This window comes from Monodelphis domestica, chromosome 5 (assembly GCF_027887165.1).
Source record: "Monodelphis domestica isolate mMonDom1 chromosome 5, mMonDom1.pri, whole genome shotgun sequence".
NCBI classification, from domain to species: domain Eukaryota; kingdom Metazoa; phylum Chordata; class Mammalia; order Didelphimorphia; family Didelphidae; genus Monodelphis; species Monodelphis domestica.
In genome coordinates this window covers 87,691,994-87,714,480 of record NC_077231.1, presented here as the reverse complement: position 1 = coordinate 87,714,480, position 22,487 = coordinate 87,691,994, and the positions used below count along the sequence as shown (strand labels likewise).

The following is a 22,487-nucleotide window of genomic DNA, read 5'->3' as shown; positions in this document are numbered from 1 at the left end:
ATCTGCTAGGTGTGAGATGATACCTCAGAGTTGCTTTGATTTGCATCTCTCTGATTATAAGAGATGTAGAACACTTTTTCATGTGTTTATTAATAGTTTTGATTTCTTTGGCTGAGAATTGCCTGTTCATGTCCCTTGCCCATTTATCAGTTGGAGAATGGCTTGATTTTTTGTACAATTGATTTAGCTCTTTGTAAATTTGAGTAATTAAACCTTTGTCAGAGGTTTTTATGAAGATTGTTTCCCAATTTGTTGCTTCCCTTCTGAATTTAGTTACACTGGTTTTGTTTGTACAAAAACTTTTTAATTTGATATAGTCAAAATTATTTATTTTATATTTTGTGACTCTTTCGAAGTCTTGCTTGGTTTTAAAGTCTTTCCCTTCCCAAAGGTCTGACATGTATACTATTCTGTGTTCACCTAATTTACTTATAGTTTCCTTCTTTATGTTCAAGTCATTCACCCATTCTGAATATGAGATGTTGATCCAAACCTAATCTCTCCCACACTGTCTCCCAATTTTCCCAGCAGTTTTTATCAAATAGTGGATTTTTGTCCCAAAAGCTGGGGTCTTTGGGTTTGTTATAAACTGTCTTAATGAGATCATTTATGCCAAGTTTATTCCACTGATCCTCCTTTCTGTCTCTTAGCCAGTACCAAATTGTTTTGATAACCACTGCTTTATAGTATAGTTTGAGATCTGGGACTGCAAGTCCTCCTTCCTTTGCATTTTCTTTTCATGATTTCCCTGCATCTTTTGTTCTTCCAAATGAAATTAGTTATGGTTTTTTCTAATTCAGTAAAGAAGTTTTTTGGTAGTTCAATGGGTATGGCACTAAATAAGTGCCATAAATGCCAAATTAATTTGGGTAGGATTGTCATTTTTATTATGTTAGTTCATCCCACCCATGAGCAATCAATGTTTTTCCAAGTGTTTAGATATAGTTTTAACTTTGTGGAAAGTGTTTTGTAGTTGTGTTCATATAGTTCCTGTGTTTGTCTAATTACACAAATTTATAAAGAGCTAAACCAATCATACAAAAAATCAAGCCATTCTCCAATTGATAAATGGGCAAGGGATATGAATAGGCAGTTCTCAGCCAAAGAAATCAAAACTATTAATAAACACATGAAAAAGTGCTTTAAATCTCTAATAATCAGAGAAATGCAAATCAAAACAACTCTAAGGTATCACCTCACACCTAGCAGATTGGCTAACATGACAGCTGGAGGAGGTGTTGGCAAAGACTGGACATTATTGCATTGCTGGTGAAGTTGTGAATTGATCCAACCATTCTGGAGGGCAATTTGGAACTATGCCCCCAAAGGGCACTTTCTGCCCTTGGATCCAGCCATAGCACTGCTGGGTTTATATCCCAAAGTGATAATAAGGAAAAAGGCTTGTACAAGAATATTCATAGCAGCGTTCTTTGTGGTGGCCAAAATTGGAAAATGAGGGGATGTCCTTCAATTGGGGAATGGCTAAACAAATTATGGCATATGTTGGTGATGGAAATCTATTGTGCTCAAAGGAATAACAATAAAGTTGAAGAATTCCATGGGGACTGGAACAACCTCCAGGAATTGATGCAGAATGAGAGGAGCAGAAACAGGAAAATATTGTACACAGAGACTGACACTGTGGTACAATCAAATGTAATGGACTACTCCATTAGTGTCAATGCAATGACCCTGAACAACTCTGAGGAACCTACGAGGAAAACCAGTATCCAGATTCAGAGGAAACACTGTGGGAGTAAAAATACGAAAGAAAAAGAACTGCTTTAAATACATGGGTCGAAGCGATATGGTTGGGGATGTAGAATCTAAATGAACATTCTAATGCAAACAAGGACATGGAAATAGGTTCTGATCAAGGACACAAGTAATACAGAATGAAATTGCAATTCTGCTGCTTGAAAAGGGTGGTTGGAGGGAGGGAGGGAAATAAAGTGAGTATTACAACAACAACAAAATTAAATTAAAAAAAAAAAAAGAAAACCATTGGCCAACATTACTGAATGAAGATCATAGAGGACGGGCACAAGTCTCCCTGAAATCCTTGGAGATGCCTTCTTTGTACCAGGGTTACAAAGACCACAAGGTTTGACTAAATATTGAATGAGAAGGGGATGGGGTAACCTGCTTTCCACGTCCTATTGGATTAATTTTTACCCTTTTGAACAATTTGTATATGTTTTGAGTAGCAAAATAACCCCCATAGATATATGAGTAAAGAAGGGCTCTACATTGGCCATTTGTAACAGTACACTTCATTCTAAACCCCCCAAACCCATTTCCCCTCTTCCCTATTCCCCTCCTTCCAAAAAAAGGTCAAAATATAGAGAAAGTAATAAATTTTAAACTCACCTTTTGTGGAGGGGGGTGGCATCTGAGGGTTATACCCTATAGTTGGGAAGGGGAGAAGAAAAAGAGGAGGAAGAAATTCAGAGGGAAGGAGAGAAGGAGAGATTCGGGGGAGGGAAGAGAAGAAGGGAGGGAAAGTAGGCAGGGAAACAGAGTTGAAAGGAGGGGAGAGGAGAGGAGAAGGGAACAGAATGGAAGAGAATTGGACAGAAGGGAAGTGAAGACAAGAGGAGAGGGGAAAGAGAGAAAAGAGAAGAATAAAAAAGGGAGAAAAGATGAAGGAGAAATGAAATGAGGAGGAAAAGTAATGGTTGAGGGAAGAGGAGAGAGAGGAGCAGGGAGGGTGGGAGAGAGAGAGTAAACATTAATGTTTCAGTAGGGTGTCTGGACAAATGTTGAAGGAAGCAATGGAGAGATGTTCTGGGGCCCACAGGGTTGGTAAAATGGCACTTTATCATTCAAGGCACTTCCTCAATCAAGAGGAAGGGAGATTGATGGCATACACCTTTGTTAAAGGAGCCTAAGAAAAATCCAGCCACTTATGATCTTTAGAAGTAAACCCCCATATCTCTATATTTTGTCACCACTTTGAGGGCCAGCATCCCAGGAGGGATAGAAAAAAAAAACCATGAAAATAAAGGTGGTCTAAAAAGGTAAGAAGAATTTGGGGTAGGTGGGTTGTTTTCTGGAAATGGAATCACCTAGAGAAATAAAAATGTATGTCCCAATTTGGGCTACTCACCATCCACATAGAGGCTTTTCTTATCTAGAATATAATGTCCAAGCCTTGTTATTCCATTAGTCTCTTGACTCAGCTCTTGGTAAATCTTCTTCTTGTCCAAGACGGGGACAGAGAAAACTTCCTTATAAAAACATATAACCTCCACTCCTGTTGCTGCTCCATTTTTCATAGACCTAGAAATTGATGATTTAGACAAGAGATATCAAACATGGCCCTTCCTGAAAATCACTTGAACAAGACTATAGTGTAGTACTGTTCCTCTATAATTTTAAAGTGTTGATGATGGAATATATAAATATGCATAATTTTCTGAGTCAACATGCAGGGGACAGGGATGTTGTTTCCTTTTGAGTTTGACACCTTTGGTTTAATTAATGAAATTTAATTATTCAGAAAACACTCTTGAAAGAAGTGACCCACTTTGAACAATGGTTTGGAGAGAATAATAGTTTGAGAGTTGAAAAGGACATTGGAAGGCATCAAAACCAACCTTATCATTTTAAAGATGAAGGAATTGAGGCTAAGACAAATGATGTGACTTGCTGAGGGTCACACAGCTGCTAAGAGTCTCAGAGAGAATTTGAACTAAGGTGTTCCTGATTGCAAGCTCAGCACTCTGATGTGCTGCAATGAAATTGGCAGTGCTGTGTAAATTCACTCACATCTATGTTTACAAGTGTGTATGGGATCAGATTATTTTCAGTAGTTTCTTTAGAGTAGTACAAAGACCACTGGATTTAAAATCAAATGGCCTGTGTTCAAATTCTGGATCTGACAGTATCTTTGATCTTGGAAAAGTCATTGGAATCTCCTTGGGTCTTCATTTTTTCATCTGTAAATGAAGAGAGTGGTCCATATGGCCTCTACTATCTCTTTAAGCTTCCATTCTATAATCCTATGATTCTAGAGACAGTGAATGTTGATATGTTCTAATCAATTATTTTCTAAGCACTCTATTGGTGCCTCCTATGTTATTTTTTTCACATGGAGTTATAAAGTTCAAGTGATTAAACTTCCAACCTTGTCTTTGGAAGACTTGTGGAAAAAGAAGTTTTTCTCCACCAGGGAAAAGGTAGAAGGTGCCCACAATATTTCTAATGGCTTGTTGGTTGGGGTGGTGGGGGTGGTGGTGGTGGTGAATCCATTACAGCTTGTGAAAGAAGGAATTGCGATTGGGAAGCAGCAGCAGCCTGCCTGTGATCTTTGTCAAATGGGAATGTTATGGTCCCTGCTATTTGAGCTCATGGCTTTCAAGATTCTCACCTCAGCAAGGTCACATTGCATCCACAATACTGAGAGCCAAGGCTGCTTCTTTCAAACAATACCTTGAACTGGAAACAAAAAGAGAGAAGGGAACTTCTGAGTACCTGGCTAGAGGAAGTCTGTATACCCAGGGATGAGGAAGGAAGCATGGATGCAAGGAGGAAGAGGGGTGTGGAGGGGTTGAGTCTCACCAGGCGCTGCAGGAAACATTCAGGAAGACGGAATGTGCTGGAATCCCTTTGAGTCATCTTGCTTGTATAAAACATGTTGGTGATGGTGAAGTTAAGGGTGAAGGTCTTCCAGTTGTAGCTCCCTGCTGCCGTACAGAAGGGAAAGATACCCAATTGTCTGAGCCTTACAAATGTTATTCAAATGAGAGAAAATGCTTTGTAAATCTTAAAGATCTCTCTAAATGCTAGTTATTGTGGTGACCATTATCATGATCATGACCATTATTCTAGGTGGCACTATTCTAGTCCTTCCTCAGAGGAAAACTGAGGATACCTCTACTATACTTTTTTCTGGCAGTATTAAAAATTGTGGACTTGGGAGCCAGAAGACCTGGATTCAAATCATGGTCCTGCCATATCCTATGTTTTTGCCTTTAGTTTCCTCACACGTAAAATGAGGAGGTTAATCCAGTTTCAAGAGTAAGAACTCATTACTTAACAAAAATTGCTTGTAATACTGAAAATTAGTCCAGGAGAACTAGGGATAGACCGATATTCTTGCTTGACATAACAACGTAAACTCAAATGGGTATATGAGCAAGCTACCTAAAAGTTGATGTAAAAAAATGAGTTATCTGGAAAATTGTATCTTTCATTTTAATGGACAGAGGGACAGTTCATGTGCACATGAGGGATAGATAGGACAGCAAGATAAGATGGAGAGTGTTGCTAACTTAAAATTGGGTTTTCCTCCAGAACAAGACCAATGTAGGTAAAATGAGAAGGGAATTGGCTAACTGGAGAGAAAAAATCTTTGCGTCATATTCTTCTGATAAGGGTCTCATTTCCAATTTCCAATAATTCAAATGTATAAGAATAGAAGCCAAGGGCAGAGTCTCACCAAGTTGGTGGAGAAGATACACATCCCCCATCTGATCTCTATCAAATTACCACCCCAAAACCTGATACAATGTCCTAAAATGAATTCTGGAGGAGTATATCACAAAAAAAGACAAACAAATCATTTTCCAGCACAAAACGACTTTGAAGACCTGCAGGACAGATGATGTGTACAGAGGTGGAGGTGGAAGTAAAGCAGTGTACCAGGGCAGACCCCATCAAGCCAAAAGGACTTGTCCACAACTGAAGCAACAGGAAAGGCTTCTGGAGCATTCATCCCCAGTCAATAAGGGGTTGAGGGATCAGAGAGTGGCTCAGAAGGAGATTACAGGAATCCCTTTGCTGACAGTGAAGGCAATTCTCCTGCTGCATTGCTCATATTCAGAAAGGGACCCTAATCTGTGGGGGAGATCTCAAGGTGGAGGAGTGCGAGCAGACAGGAGTACTTGTAGCCACGGGGGTGGGGGGGTGGCAGCAGACTCTCCCTGGTCACATTTCAAAGTGGGGGGAAATGGCTGGGGTTACTCAGAAACCAGAATTTAGATCAGAAGGCTATTAAAAACACCTTTGTTTGCATGATACCACATTTGAAGAACTGAAAGAAGATAGATCCCCAGAGAGTATACTGTAGCTGCACAAAGAATCTGAAACTGAGAACAGCGCTCCATTCACCACAGGTACAGATTCCAAGTTTAACTGTCGTTTTTTATTTTTTATATTTAATTTAATTAGTTAATTTAGAATATTTTTCCCTGGTTACATGAATCACGTTCTTTCCCTCACCTCCCTCACTCCTCCCCCTCCCCACCTCCACCCCCCAGAGCCAGTGTGAAATTCCACTGGGTTTTACAGGTGTCCTTGATCAAAATCTATTTCCATATTATTGATGTTTATAATACTAGGGTGATACTTTAGAGTCTACATCCCCAATCATATTCCCATTGACCCATATGGTCAAATAATTGTTTTGCTTCTGTGTTTCTGCTCCCAGAGTTTTTCCTCTGAACGTGGATAGTGTTTTTTCTCATAAATCCCTCCGAATTGTTCTAGATCATTTCATTGCGACTAATAGAGAGGTCCATTATATTTGATTTTACCACAGTGTATGAGTCTCCTGGTTCTGTACAATGTTCTCCTGGTTCTGTTCCCATCCCTCTACATCAATCCTGGAGGCTGTACCAGTTCACATGGAATTCCTCCAGTTCACTATACCTTTGAGCACAATAGCTCATCTTCTTTGCCTTGTTTTCCAGCTGATTAATTTTGGCTTTCAAGACACTGTTTTCTGTTTCCAGATGACTTATCTTGCTATTAAAATTGTCATCAGCCTCTCTTAATTGTGTTTTGAATTGCATTTTGAGTTCTTCCAAAGCCTGTATCCAATTCGCTGGGATTTCTGATTTATCGATTGTTGATCCCTCCCCCTCTGCTCCATTCGCTGTGTAGAAGCTGTCTACTGTAATTTCTTTCTTCTTTTTCTGTTCTTTGCTCATATTTACCCCTTCTTTGCTCCCTATATTTGTCTGTGATCTTGATCCTCTCATTTTGGGGGGATTTGGGGGCTTCTGTCAGTCTCCCCTCTTGGAGCTGTGACAGAAGATCTCTTGGTGCAGTCTGTTGGGGAGGGTTGTTGGGGGTTTGAGCTTCCCTGTCCTCTGGAGTCTTTTGATTGCATTAAAGTCCAGCAGTCAATGAGGAAGGGGTGTGGACCCTGGACTTCCCTGAGTTCTGAAGACTTTTGATGAGATTAAGTTCAGATTGGTTGGGCTGGGTGTGCTCTGAGGCCATCACCTCCTGTAAGGCTGGAGCAAATATGGAGGATCTACACAGCTCTGGCCAGGCAGCCAGCCCTTATGTTCCCTCTCTAGTTCCTTCTCTGATGTCTGTTCATATATTAACAAATTAAGAAGGGCAGAGGGTCAATGAATTGGGAATGCAAATTAAAAATCTAGAAAGCAAACAAATTAAAAATCCTCAGATGAAGACTAAATTAGAGATCCAAAAAATCAAAGCAGAAATTAATAAAATCGAAAGTCAAAGAACTATGGATTTAATAAATAAGACTAGAAACTGGTACTTTGAAAAAAAAACAAATAAAATATACAAAATACTAATCAGTCTAATTAAAAAAAGGAAAGAAAAAAATCTAATTGACAGTATCCAAGATGAATAGTGAGACCACCTCAAATGAAGAGGGAGGTAGGGAAATAATGTGATTATTGTAAACAAGTACTAATGTTCTAAATTGACTAAATAAACTAATTCAAATGGGGGTAAAATCACAATAGACAAAGTGGTAAGAGATGCATAAACAATCAAAGGAGAGAGGAACTCTTTTGAAAAGCACAATTGGCCATATGGAACAAGATATACAAAAATGCACAGAAGAAGAACTTCTAGAACGGCAAAATTGGAGCTATATTAAAAAGTGGTATAAGAACTCACTGATGAAAAGAACACTTAATCTTGTATTTTCAAAATATATTTATATATTAATTTTTAAATGTTAATGTTAACATGCCTTTTATTTATTTTTTCCATTTGAATTAGTATATTTAGTCAATTTACAACATTATTCCTTGGTTACAATAATCACATTATTTCCCTCCCTCCACTCCACCTACCCTTCCCACAGCCAACCCGCAATTTCATGAGGTATTACTTGTGTCCTTGATCAGAACCTATTTCCATGTTGTTGTTTACAGTAGGATATTCATTTAGAGTCTGCATCCCCAACCATATCCCTTCGACCCAGGCATTCAAGCAGTTCTTTTTCTTTGGTGTTTTTTCTCCCAAAGTGTTTCCTCTGGATGTGGATTCCAGTTTTTCTCGTAGATTCCTCTCCAGGTTGTTCGGGGTCATTGCATTGCCACTAATGGAGAAGTCCATTACGTTTGATTGTACCACAGTGTATCAGGCTCTGTGTATAGTGTTCTCCTGGTTCTGCTCCTCTCCCTCTGCATCATTTCTTGGAGGTTGTTCCAGCCGCCATGGAATTCTTCAACTTTATTGTTATTCCTTTGAGCACAATAGTATTCCATCACCAACATATACCACAATTTGTTCAGCCATTCCCCAATTGAAGGGCATCCCCTCATATTCCAATTTTTTGCCACCACAAAGAGCCCAGCTATGAATATTTTTGTACATGTCCTTTTCTATATTATCTCTTTGGGGTACAAACCCAGCAGTGCTATGGCTGGATCAAAGGGCAGACAGTCTTTTAGCACCTTTTGGGGGTATAGTTCCAAATTTCCTTGAAGAATGGATGGATCAATTCACAACTCCACCAGCAATGAATTAATGTCCAGACTTTGCCACACCCCCTCTAGCATTCATTACTTTCCTTTGCTATCATGTTAGCCAATCTGCTAGGTGTGAGGTGATAATGTCAGAGTTGTTTTGATTTGTATTTCTCTGATTATAAGAGATTTAGAACACTTTTTCATGTGCTTATTTACTAGTTTTGATTTCTTTAACTGAAAATTGCCTATTCATGTCCCTTGCACATTTATCAGTTGGAGAATGGCTTGGTTTTTTGGTACAATTGGCTGTAGTTCTTTATAAATTTGGATAATTTGACCTTTGTCAGAGGTTTTTGTAATGAAGATTGTTTCCCAGTTTGTTGCTTCCCTTCTAATTTTGGATCCATTAGGTTTGTTTGTACAAAAGCTTTTGAATTTGATGTAATCAAAATGATTGATTTTACATTTGGTGATTTTTTTAGCTCTTGCTTGGTTTTAAAAGTCTTTCCTTTCCCAAAGATCTGACAAGTATACCATTCTGTATTCACATAATTTGCTTATACTTTCCTTCTTTCTATTCAGGTCATTCACCCATTCTGAGTTTATCTTGGTGTAGGGTGTCACACTACAAGAAATTACCAAAGAAACTCCTGAGATATCGTCAGACACAAAAATAAAATTGAAATTCAAAGAATTCACAGATCACCTCTAGAAAGAAATGCTCAAATGACAATTTCCAAGAATGTAATAGATTCAAGAGCCATCAAGATAAAAAGAAAATACTGTAATACTGTAAGCAGCCATAAAAACCAATTCAAATACCATGAAACTCAAAATCAGGATCACACAGGATCTAGCAGCTTCTACACTGAAGGATTGAGTGTTATGGAATAGGATATTCAGGAAGGCAAAAGATCTGGGTTTGTAAGCCAGAGTCACCTATTCAGCAAAACTGAGTACATATTTTCAGGCGAGAAATGGAAATTCAATAATATAGAAGATTTCCAAGTATTCCTGAGGAATAAGTCAGACCAAAATAAAACATTTTATGTCCAAACACGATACAGAAGAGAAGCCCAAAATGGTAAATCAAAAAGAGAAAATTGAATGGACTCATTAAAGAGTTAAAATGTTTACATATCTAAATGGAAAGAGGATATTTGTAATTGTTAAAAATTATTCTTTGGAAGCCATGCCGGTGGGTGGGGGCCCTTCAAGGCCACCGCCACCGCCGCTGCTGTTACTGATGCTCCCTCTGCCCTGCTTGTTTTTCTGGTGCTTGGCTCTGCTTTTGGCATCAGCTGGACTCATCCTCTGCAAGGCCAGGTGGTAAGGAGCTGTGGCTGCTGAGGAGGCAAAGTCTCCATGCTGGCAGAGACAGTTCAGGTTGTGCCTCCATTGGGATTGCTCCCTCAAGAGGACTGAGTGGGCCTGAGCTAGTGGTCTGAGCATCATTGCTGCTTTACCTAGGGCTTTTGGACTACCCAGACCCAGCTTTGGTCAGCCATCTCTCTCAGAACCCCTACTGGAGATATTTCACTAGAACTACCTGAAGAATCCCTAAATCTTTTTCTAGTATTGTTTCTAGATGCAATAGATTCAGAGGGTAAAGGAAATCACATCAATGAAATATCACCTGATATCCCTGAAGGTTTATGGGCCACCAATTCTATAGATGTTGGGTAATTGAAATCAGCAGTCCCTGTTAAGATAAAGAACTAAAGAAGGTTCACCACAAGAAATCCCACAATACCCACTAAGCAAAGAAGCAATTGATGAGATAACCCCAGAATAGAGTCCCTATTACAACGAGGAATACTAGTACCCTGTATCTCCAAATAAAACACCCCCATATTAACTGTGAAAAAGCCCAATTTAGATGCAAAGAGCAATGTGGTCTATATATTTGTTCAAGATCTGAGAGCAGTCAATGACCATATGATAAAAAACCACTGTGTTGTACCAAGTCCTGCAATGATAATTTATGCAATTCGCACTCATGCAAAATGTTTCACAGTAGTTGATTTATTTACTGCTTTTGTCTCCATCCCAATACAGGAGGAATCCCAAAAGATTTTTGCATTCATATGAAAAGGAATCCAGCTGACCTCTTTCTGCCTGTCCCAAGGGTTCTGTGAAAGTTCGTGATTATTTTCCCAAATTTTGATGAAAGACCTTACAAACATCCACTATAAGGAAAGTAGATTGATACATTTTGTGCATGATCAGCCATTGCAAAAAAAAAAGTGCAGGTCAGGACTCCTCACTGAGTCATGAAGTGAGGAGAGGCTTACAATTCTAAAAGACTGTGCCAATTAATACTCAGAGATTCTACTCTACTCAGGTGTGAATTACTCAAAAAGATTAGTCTACTCATGTGTGAACTAAGAATGGTCTGTCCTTTGAAAAATGTCTACTGTGATTGGTAGATGTGAGAACTTAGGGGAGGAGACATAGTAGAAAATTCCCTTTAAATAGGAGCTCAGATTCATTCAGAAGACATTCAGATTCAGGATTGAGCTGGTGGAATCAGCTGAGATGAAGCTGGCTGGGTGTCACTAGAATCCTTGCTTGGACAGATCTTGTGATGAGTGCTTAAGGACTGACTGATCTTTCTCTTAAGGCTTAGGCCTGGGTTGGCCAGGGCTGCCCTGGGCCAGCCTATCCTTTTCTCATTATTCCCCTTTTCTCTCTCTCTTTCTTAATTCCTGATTGTATTAATTAAAATCTCTATAAAACCCAGTTTACTTGGGTATATTCTAATAATTGGGAATTTTTCCCTGGCGACCACCTTATATTTGATTGAAAACAAGACACTGTCTTAAAAACATATTTTCTGTGGTCACAACTTACTCATCCACTCTTTTATCTACTACAATTTAAGTCTTCCAGTATTTTAATCACTACAGTTTAAGACAAACAACTATTTTAACTATTACATCATCACACCTAGAACTCCAAATTTGACCTTGTCCACCAGGCTGAAGGGCTGCCAGGAGCCATGTGGAGACAATGACATCAGAGAGGTCCAGTTTTTCAGTTCTGACCTCTGACCAATCTAGGATCTCCTGGCTATAGAAGTTCTTGGAAACACTCAGAGGCCATAGTAGAGTAGGACCAGGTCACAGGAATCACAGAGCTAATGTGTAGGAATCAATCCATAAACTAGTGACCAAGAGGCATCCCTGGTTCAAGAACTTCTCAGAAAGGACAAAACTTAGAGGCAAATTCTTGGGATTCAGTATTAAATGGGTGTGCCAAGTGCAATCAATCACCAAAGGTCCAAGTGAACTATTAAGCTAAGATGAGGGAGAAGGTCATGAAATCATACCTTAAAGGGAAGGTCCCAGAACCATTCTTTTCCTCTTTGGCAAGTCAAGGCTGATAGAAATAAAGTGATTTGCCCATATCTGCATCATCCACCTTCCCCAAGTTCACTGCTAAAGAGCACAGCCTTTGGATCTGTCTCCATTCCTGACTATTGACACCAGGAACTCTGTGGCTCAGACCATATAAGCAATTAGTTGGCACAGTAGAGATAGTGCTGAGCCTGGAGTCAGGACAACCTGAGTTCAAATGTGACCTAAGAACTCATTAGCTGTATGACCCTGGGAAAGTCAAACAGTCATTGCTTGCATCTTTTTCTCATCTGAAAAATGGGGCTAACTATAAAGCCCAACACTTAGGGTTGTTCTGTGGATCAAATGAGATACTATTTCTATAAAAAATGCTTAGTCAAAGTGCCTGGCACATAGTAGGTGTTATGTAATTGCTTATTCCATTCTCCTTCACTTTTCCATAGGCAAGTTCAGTTGGTAGGTGTATAAGATACATTTTGAAGACAATTTTTTTAATAAACTGAATCTCACAAATCTACTCATTAGATCAAAGCAATCAATTAGTTTCCATTAATTAAGTATTTATCATGTGCCCAGCTCTATCCTAAATACTGAAGATGTAAATAAAAATGTAAAAACACATTCTCTGCTATGAACTTGGGAGAGTTCATAGAAGGAATCTTTCCCAAAGTGGAAGCCATTCAATGTGAGGTGTTAGGGCTGACTTCTCTTCTTGACCTTGAAATACAGTATAATAGAGTCCTAGGTTCAAATCTCACCTCTGCTGCTTTCTACTTTTGTGTCATAGGGCATGTCACTTAACTTCTCTCCACCCCAATTTTCCAATATGTAAAAAGATGGGATCCAGCTAGATGACCTTTAAGGGTCCCTTCCAGTCATATCCGGTCACCCTGAGCTAATTACTTTACTTCTCTAAACCTCAGTATCCACATCAGTAAAATGAGAGGCTATCCATAATACCTGATGGTTCAAAGTTTCCTTCCAACTTTATACCTATGGTTGCTTATATAAAAGACCTTAGCAGTGGGAATCTCACTCCTACCTCTAAAACTTCTCTTCTCCAGGCTATACATAGAAAGGAATCAGAGGTTCAGAAGAGTTCTTGAGGATTGATCTCTAAAATAATTTCATGTTTCCTCTGTAAGATTGGGAAACAAGGCCCTAAAAAGGATAAACCTCCAACACAGAGACGGAGAGGAGGTACCTACTTACCTATGGGGATAATAGTAGACACAGGGGTCAGGGGGCTCCTTATTGGTGCTACTGTGCTTCCTGGTACATCATGGCCTTGGGCATGTGTGTCTGGCACCACACCAGCATCACCTCCTACAGGATGAGAGGAGGGGAGAAACCAGAGCTCAGTCAAGTCTGTATTAGTGGACTCCCAAAGGAAAGTACATTGTTGCTACTAACTGCTGAGACCAAAAATACATGGCTTCTCTGACTTTTCCCCACAGGATAAATAATCAAATTTTCCCCTTCAAAGCATGGACTCACTGCTGGACAATCCCCATCTATGTTAAATCATGAGGTTCCACTAAATCAAGTGGAATCAGAATCCCATCAATAAGAAGAGGAGAATCACTTTAGCACAGGGACTGTGAAACTATCCTTGCATGGAGTTGAGGAAGCCTGGAGAGATGACACTAATTCAACAGATATGGAACCAAGAAAATGTCCCTACAGTGGCTCAATGGAAGGCTAAAGATAGGAAGGACCTGGGAGGAAGACCCTTCCCCTTAGAAAGGCACAAACTAACCCTCCCTGGACAGACACTCTCCATTCCCTCCAAGACCACACCCCAATTCCCCCCCTGGGAAGTTTATTTAAAATATGCTTACTTGGGAAGAGGCTGGAAGTGGAAGGCACTTGATCAGAAACAGAGGCTGTCCCTTCCTGGACACTGCTGCCCTCTGTGGTTGTGTCAGGAGGACTGGGAGATGCTGTTGTGCAAACTTCCTGTGTGCTGGCTGGAGGCAGGGTGATAGCTGGAGTTGGTGTTGCCTGTGGGTTTCTCTCAGTTTCTGGAGTCAGGCCAGCTGACCCTGGGTCCTCCAATGAAGTAGCAGGCTCAAGGGAAGCTGTTCTTGTGCTTAGGCTGATGTTTAAGGGAGCACTGGAGCCAGGGCTAGCTGTGATTTCTACTGGAGTCATCGAGAGTGAGGTCCTTGAAATGGCAATGGTGACTCCAGAGGATATCTCAGATGGAACTGAGGTTTCGGTGGGAGAGGACACAGTTCTCCTGTGCATCCCAGGGATGAGGTCACCTTCTCCAGTAGGCACAGTGAGAAGTAGGTCTTGAGTGGCTGTGGCTCTTGGAGTTGTCTCCATGACACGTATGTCCTTTTCAGTGTCAGCAATGGAATCTCTCCCGATAAAGCCAGTCATAGGGATACTGGTGGAGTTTGTTGGTTCTCTTCCCTGGTCAGATCCACTCACTTTCTTCAGTGTCCCTGAAGTTTCAGTACAGAATCCTGTGACCAAAGCAGTTAGTTGAAGTATGCCTAAGAGTTGATGGGGGAAGTTTGGAGTCATTTGGACAGAGATCCCCAGAGCCTGTGAGGATTTTGAACTTTCTGAGAAGAGCAACCAATCCCCAACCCCTCACATTAGCACCTTCTCCCTGACAAGCCCTTTCAAAACAAAAAGACTGTGACAGGAATTAGGATCTACTTGTGCTCTAGGGTGCATGGCCACCATGAGAAAGTATTAAATAAGCTGAGACTGATATATAGATGGATCTGTCCTGTCATCTTGCCCTCAGATTAGATAAGGCGCGTGGCTCAGACAAACTGCTGGATAGATATCTGCTCAGGTTAAATGGAAAATGAAGCAGTAATCATTTGTTAAGAATCAGGTACCCCATTCAGGGTTTTAGGTGCTGGGCATAGAAAAGCCTGTCCTCCAGTAGCTGACTTTTATCTTAGTAAATTATATGTATACACACAAACTAACACAAGAAATGGACAAAATCCTCCATGAGCTCTTCATCCAAAGGCTGCCATCACAGTATACATCTGGGCAGAAAGTAATGGGACAGAGGAAGTTGCCAGGTCTTACAACCTAATCACAAACTCCCTCATCAGTGAGCCTCCTGTTCAAGTCCAGGGGATACCTACATAGGGGGTATGGCTTCTGTAGCTGGAGCAATGGGACAAATACAATAGGTCCCTGAGCTCAAAAGCACTATGGTTAAACTAGGTCCTCTCACCATAGATCATAACTTCTTGTTGATTTCATCATGCCTAGCCAATCTTTAGGACAAGATGTTTTGTGCAAGATGCAGGCAACATTACCATGTGAAAAATATGGGGTAATTTCTTTGCATCTACCCAAGAATTCACTGAAGCACTATCCGTTGTTACTTGGAGCAACTTGAGGAGGAACCTGAAAAAATTCAAGTTGTGACTTCTAAATATGACATACCCACAGATATGTGTATTCTGGTGTATTCTGCACACGAAATTGAAAAACTGTTAAGGTCACAGAGTACATATTCATTCACCGATGCAAGAATATCCCAGTATGAAGTCATTTTGTTAGGCAATGATAACATCACAATTCATAGATGTGTACCGGTGAACCCAGCAACTCTGGTCCCTGATTTGCCAATGGGTGGAGTAGTATTGCATGATTGTGATCAGATAGTAGAACTCATGCATAGGCCAAATGAACACCTGAAAGATACACCTCTTATCAATTCAGAAATGGAGTTATACACAGATGGGTCCTCCTATGTTCGTGATGGGAGAGACATTCTCAGGGTCAGCGGTTGTTGACAATGACAAAATGCTTTGGCATGTATCGTTGCCAAGTCATGTGAGCACCCAGGGAGCCACGCTTAAGGCTATGCTCATGGCCCTGGAATTAGCTAGGGGGAAAAAAGCTAATATATTTCTGGATTCACACTATGCTTTCTCCACTGTGCATTGGTCATCATACATATGGCAAAACAAAGGTTATAAAACTTCAGCTGGGAAACCAATTGCATATGGCAATCTTATAGATAGTATTATTAATGTTGTAGACTTTCCTAAGGAGGTGGCCATAATTCATTGTAAGGTACACACTCATGGATAGGACAGGATATCCCTAACAATGAAAGAGCAGACATAACATCAAAGTGTGCTGTTAGGTTCGGTTCCCACCATGTGCTGCATTTCTCTCTGATCAAAAGGAATAATCTCACTAAAGCCTATGACAGAGAAGAGATACATTCATGGAAAGAGCAGCTACTAAACTGATCAAAGGCATCTGTATTGCTCATGGGGGTAATCCTATTCTCCCTAAAAAGTTGTATCAACATCTATGCACCGTAATTCATGCAAAGGGACATTACGGAGTACAAGGCATTTTGGATAGCATAAAGAGATATTGGACAGCACCAAGAATGACTACAAATGCCATTAGAACTAGTCAAGGCACGTGAAACATGCAGGAGATAAAATCAAGGACATTTCAAGAGTGTTGCATTGGGAGGCAGACCACTCAGTTATATGCCTTTCCACTGTATTCAAATTGATGATATCAACATGCCTAAGGAAAGGGGATGCAAATATGCATTGGTTATATTGGATAGACTGACTAGATGGGTTGTAACATGTCCGTATAAGAAAAGTGACACTGCTACAGTAGTGAAATTTCTATTGAAGGAGATTATACCTAGACATGGCATTCCCAATACCATTGACTCGGACAAGGGGACCCACTTCACTTCCCGGGTTCTACAAGAAATCTATAAGAACTTGGGGATTAAGTGCAATTACCATTCAGTTTATCGGCCCCAAAGTTCCAGGCTGGTCGAACAGACGATCAAAGAGTTAAAAACACAAATAGGTAAACTCTGTTCAGAAACACATTTAAAATGGGCAGATGTTTTGTCCCTTGCTTTCTTCAACATTAGAACCAGGCCTAGGACTGACCTGCACCTATCACCTTTTGAAATTCTGTATGGGCAGCCCTCTTTGGCATCGTAGGACAGTAAAGCCACCTTACTTGTATCCATGTTAAGAGGTGAATGTGTTCTTCATGAATACTTAAAACAGATACAACATAGGATTGAAGAACTAAGGAAACTGGGTTTGCTTGTGCAAAGAATACCACTAGATTTTTCATTGCCCAAGATAAAACCAGGTGATAAAGTTTATGTCAAGAACTTTAATAGAGAATCTCCTACAGAACCAAGATGGATTGGACCTACTACGGTCATAATGACAACCCCAATAGCTATAAAAGTTGATCAAAGAGATCCATGGTTCCATGCTTCACATGTGAAATTGCATCACAACCATAATATTGAGTAGCCCTAGGAAAATAATTGATAAGCAAATGCAGTCCCTACCAGAAACACAGGAAAGCACACATATGTAAAAAACTAACTTGCACACATGTTCGTGGTTTGTTTGTGTGTTCCCAGGTTCCTGATTATTGCAGTGGATCCTGACTTGAAGAACACAAGTCTTCAATCAAGTGATGGAAGACAGAAGAGTGATATGTTGAGCAGAAAGGATGGAAGAGTTTCGACAGGCAACATGAATGGACATGGAAGGACTTTGGAACTTTGAAATTTTGGCCATGAATAAGTGTAAGACTGTGTCATACATGTAAACACCACATGTATGCATGTACATCCTACATAGCAAAATAAGATATCCATGGAATGGGTAATTACATGACATGCATGATAACAAAGACACACTGATGAGAAATTTCTGTGGGAAATTCAAACAGAAAGTAATATCCTTTTCTGCATGAGTTTGCACAGAAATTTAGAATGATGTATATATTTAAATCTGTACTAAACTTACTAATTGACTAACGAGCTAACTTTTTAGAGTAAGTTTATTAATAGTCTAACTACTAACATTAGTAATAGCCTATTGAATTTGTTTAAGGCTTAATAAAGTAGAGACAAAGAAGTTCTGAAGCATGGAAGTTATATTGTATTATGATTGTAGGTTAGCATTTATTAGTGATAGGAAATTTTACTTAGTGAATTTATAGACATTAGGAATTAGAATATTTGCATATTCTTAATGATAGGGGAATTGTTGAGATGATTTGGAAATTGTTATTTGCTTTGTTATGTGAAACTATATTCATGTAACCATTTTCCTATAACCCATTTTTAGCTTAGCATTTCGATAGAACAGCTAAGATGAGTTTAGCATTTTGTAATGGGGGGGGGTAGAGTATATTTCAGATAGCAAAGAGTTAAGATAGATAGATAAAATTATTAAGGTAAGTATCATTGAAAAATGCAAGTTACATTTTTTGCTAATAAAAGGGGGGCTTTGTGGTAGAGACATGGAGAGAAAGAGAGAGGACTTGTAAGCCAAGATGCAAGAAACAAGCTGGGGACCTAACCTGCCTGTCAATCAAGAGGAAGGTTCCAAATGGAATGTTCCCAGGAGTGGCAGTTGGGGGTTTCTGGCCACAGAGAGGAGAAGGAGAAACTTGGCTTTAACTTTGGCTCTCTGACTCAGGCAGTTAAGCTGGCCAGGAGAAACTATGACAGAGAGAGGAGAAGAAGGAGAAATTGGCTTTTGGAGTTGGTTGTCTCTTTGAGAGGTGAGCTGGCCAGGAGAAACTGGGAGACTTTGGACTTTGTTTTCTGTCTGGGGTTAATTAAGCTGAGAGACCTTGCTGACTTTGTGAAGTAAAAGAAGATTTTAAACAGCTGTTGTCCTTCATCTCTCTGTCTTAGAGTCACAGTTTGTGAATGGACTACTCTCTCAAACCCTCAAATTCTCCCTCATTATAGATGAGGGAAATCCTCATCCCTCTTACCTCAGTTTCCTATCCTGTTATCCCAATAAACCCCTTGGCTTGAAAAAGGAAAAGAAAAGAGTATCTTTATACTTTACTCAAGGGAGGAGGGAAGAAGCCAAAAGCTTCAAGAAGAACTGGGAGGTGAGGGAGGCAGGAAGGAGAGTGTTGGAGAAGGGAGGGAGTGAAGGGGAGGAGTAAGTTAGAAACAGATACTGATCCATCAGCCATCAGTAGGGATCAGTAGGCAAACCTCAGAGCATTCCCCAGGGCAGTTCCCCTGTGTGGTAGCATCCCTCTACTAGCATCCCTCAGCATTTCTCATTACTACCTCCATTACTCCCAAATAGTTTTCAAGTTTCCCTCTAGCAACTCTCTCTAGTCATAAGCCAGCCAGAGTAGTCATTGCAAAAGAAATAATTTCCTCAAGTTTATATTTCTCTATTTCAGCATGTGTATCAGTCTATGATATTGGAATGATTTCCAAAAAAGAATGAAGGGATGATAAAGAGGGAAGAACTGGACGAAGAGGGATGGAAGAGTTAGAATGGGGGAGATTTTTCACATAAGGAACAAAGAAAATATTTCTACATTGGAGGGGACAATTATAAATTTTATGTGTCCTATATAATATTTAATACACATTATGAATGTATATGTTTTATAAATTAACAAAATTATTTTTAAAAGAGTCATTCCCCAGTTGAGAAATGATCAAAGAAAAAGAATAGGCTATTATATGTATACACCCAAGCAAACAAAAGAAATAGCAAAATGCCCCATGAGATCTTCATCCAAAGGCTGCTATCACAGCAAATTTTAGGGCAGAAAGCAATAGGACAGAGGAAATTGTCAAATCTTACAACCTAATGACAAACTTCCCCCATAAGTGATTGTCCTGTTCTCAGACTATGAAGGTGACTCCATATCTCAAAATTGAAAACAAGTGCCCAAAGCAAGAATAAATGCCAGTATAAAAGAAAGAAAATATATTTTCTTACCTATAGCATATACAGGGGATTCACGGATCAGGAGGCCACTAGTCAGTGATGTCATGATTTTTCCTGGTTCTCCATGGTCTGGGATATGGGTGACAGGTCCTACACCAACCTCACTTCCTAGAACAATAGATGAGAACATATATCTCAACCACAGGAGTGGGTGTAGAAAGGACAATATGTTGTCCCCATATATTCTGAAGGAAATGCCAAAATATGTGCTCTCTTTACTTCATCCTTCACCCAGCAGAGAATCTCTCTAGTATTCCCATTGTTTCACTTTGTTTTCAAACTCTCCTCATCTACTGGCAGCTTTCCTTCAACCCCAAATGAAAAACAGCCTTCATTTTATCCATCTATCCCTGATAGCTATCATTTCCTATCTCTCTCTTCCCTTTGGGATTGAAATTTTTGAAAATGCTATCTATAAAAGGTACTTCTACTTCCCTTCTTCTTACTCTTTTTTTTTGACTACAGTCTGGTTTTCAACTTCATCATTCAAATGAAATTGCAAAAATCTCTTAATGGCCTTCTTCTTAATCCTCATTCTTCTTAAGCTCTCTGCACTCCTTGATACCCAAATTCTCTAATTTTCATAACAAAACTCTCCTGGTTGTCCTAGGACTTCTCTGATTATCCTGTTTTAGTCTCCTTTGCTGGATTCTTACTTAATTAAGTCCTTCATGTAGGTGCCCTACAAGGTTTTGAACTGGGCTCTTCTTCTCTTCTTCTATGGGATTTCACTCAGTGCTCATAAACTCACATAAATTTATCTATCATCTCTTTTCTGATGAGTCTCAAATCTGAGTGCAACAGAGCAAGACACTGGTTTGAGAGAGTGTAGTTATTGAAGGAGCAGAGAATAAAAACATTATTAATGAAAACTATTGGGCAACGTTGGTGAATGAAGAATATAAGGGAGAGCAACAAGTCTCTCTGGAATGTTGGGAGATCCCCTCAATGTATCAGAAGATTACAAAGACCACAAGGTCTGACTCTTAATTTTGAACAAGAAAGAGATAGGGACAGCCTGCTTTCCCAGGCCCATGGGATAATTTTCCCTTTTGAACTATTTATATATATTTTGAGTAGCAAAAAGAGAATAGACAAATGAGTAAATGAAGTCTAAACTTTGGCCATATCTAATAGTGTATCTAATTCTAGGAATCCCTAACACCACTTTTAATCCTCTGCCCTACATTAATCCCTTCCAAAAAGATAAAAAAAAATCTTTCATTGTAGTGTCTCATTAAAGAGAGTGGATATAAATATAGATACAAACAGACAATAAAGAAATCTAAAACTTACTCTTTGTGGATCTGATTCCTGGCAGCTTATGTTGATACCCTGTAGTTTGAGAAGGGAAAAGAAAAGAAGAAAGAAAAATTCAGAGGGAACAAGTTTTGGAGAGAAGGTGAGGGCAGGGATGGACAAGGCAAGGGACAGCAGATGAAAGGAGGGAAGACAAGAAGAGAATAGCAGAGGAAAAAAAGAGAATGGGACAGAAGAGACATAAACACAAGATTTTGGGAAAGGTACACAAAAGAAGGCCAAAAAAGAAAGAGAAAAGAGAGGGAGAAAAGATAGAAGAAATAAAGAAAGTTGAGAGACAGAGAGAGAGAGAGAGAGAGAGAGAGAGAGAGAGAGAGAGAGAGAGAGAGAGAGAGAGAAGGAGAGAGCGAGAGAGAGAAGGAGAGAGAGAGTAAGAAGGAGAGAGAAGGAGAGAGGGAAGTATAGATAGAGGGGGGAGAGAGGGAGGAAGAGAATTTGAGTAGGGTATCTCTTTGTGGGCAAAAAATGTTAAAGGAGTAATGGAGAGGAGTTGGTTTGGGGCCCATAGGGGAAAAATGGTGCTTCAGCATTCAAGAAGGCATTCATGGCATACTTCTTTGTTGAAGGAGTCTAAAAACAATCCAGTCTCTTCTGATCTTGAGAAGTGAGCTCCCCATGTCTTCATAGTGTGTCACCACTTTGAGGGCCCGTGCTCCCAGGAGTGAGAGAGAAACCATGAAAACAAAGGAGACCCGAAAGGAAAGAAGAATTTGGGGCAGGTGAGTTGTTTTCTGGAAAGGGAACAATCCAGAGAAAGAGAGGCACATATCCCAAAAGTCAAGCTAGTTACCATTCACAATGAGGCTATCATTGTCTATAACCAGGTGTTTTAGCTCTCTTCTACAGAGCTGTTCAGTCAGCTCCCAGGAAACCACCTTTTTGTCCAGGACAAGGTTGGAGGAGTCCTTCTTGAAAGTGCAGAGTATATCTACTCCAGTTGCTATGTTGTTCCTCAGAGACCTGGAAATTAATGTTTCAGACAAGTGGTTTCAAACAGCCCTTCCTAGGAGTCACATGAGCTATATTAAGGGTAGTTCCAATCTAATTTTAATGTGTTAGCTTATTAATTTATAAAGTAATACATATATATATGTATATGTATATATATATAAATGTATATGTTTTTCTGAGCCAAAATGCAGGCTATAGGGACCTTGCTGATGTATAATTTAGTGGCTTCAGAAATTTCCTTTTGAGTTTGACACCACTGGTTTAGTTTCTGAAATTTAGTTATTCAGAGAACACTCTTGAGAGAAGTGGCTGACTTGGAATAAAAGTTTAGAGATGATTGTAGATGTAAAGTTGAAAAGGACATTGCAAGCCATCAAATATAGCCCTCTCAG

General features: G+C 39.7%; 1 protein-coding gene across 3 annotated transcripts in view; it reads right to left on the bottom strand.

Moving 5' to 3' along the window:
- The window catches only part of LOC100020306 (mucin-16-like), a 42,960-nt gene that overhangs the window by 3,195 nt on the left and 17,278 nt on the right, over nt 1–22,487 (bottom strand). Inside the window, exons 4-12 of one of the 3 annotated variants that reach the window (XM_056798748.1) lie at nt 21,935–22,104; nt 21,121–21,159; nt 19,816–19,932; nt 13,888–14,520; nt 13,259–13,372; nt 4,564–4,685; nt 4,373–4,440; nt 3,110–3,282; nt 2,371–2,406 (exon numbers count right to left, since the gene is read on the bottom strand). In XM_056798748.1, the coding sequence (XP_056654726.1) occupies nt 2,371–2,406; nt 3,110–3,282; nt 4,373–4,440; nt 4,564–4,685; nt 13,259–13,372; nt 13,888–14,520; nt 19,816–19,932; nt 21,121–21,159; nt 21,935–22,104 (1,472 nt within the window). Of the gene's footprint in view, nt 1–2,370; nt 2,407–3,109; nt 3,283–4,372; nt 4,441–4,563; nt 4,689–13,258; nt 13,373–13,887; nt 14,521–19,815; nt 19,933–21,120; nt 21,160–21,934; nt 22,105–22,487 lie in introns of all 3 variants that reach the window. The other 2 variants (XM_056798747.1, XM_056798749.1) reach the window with 2 other exon arrangements.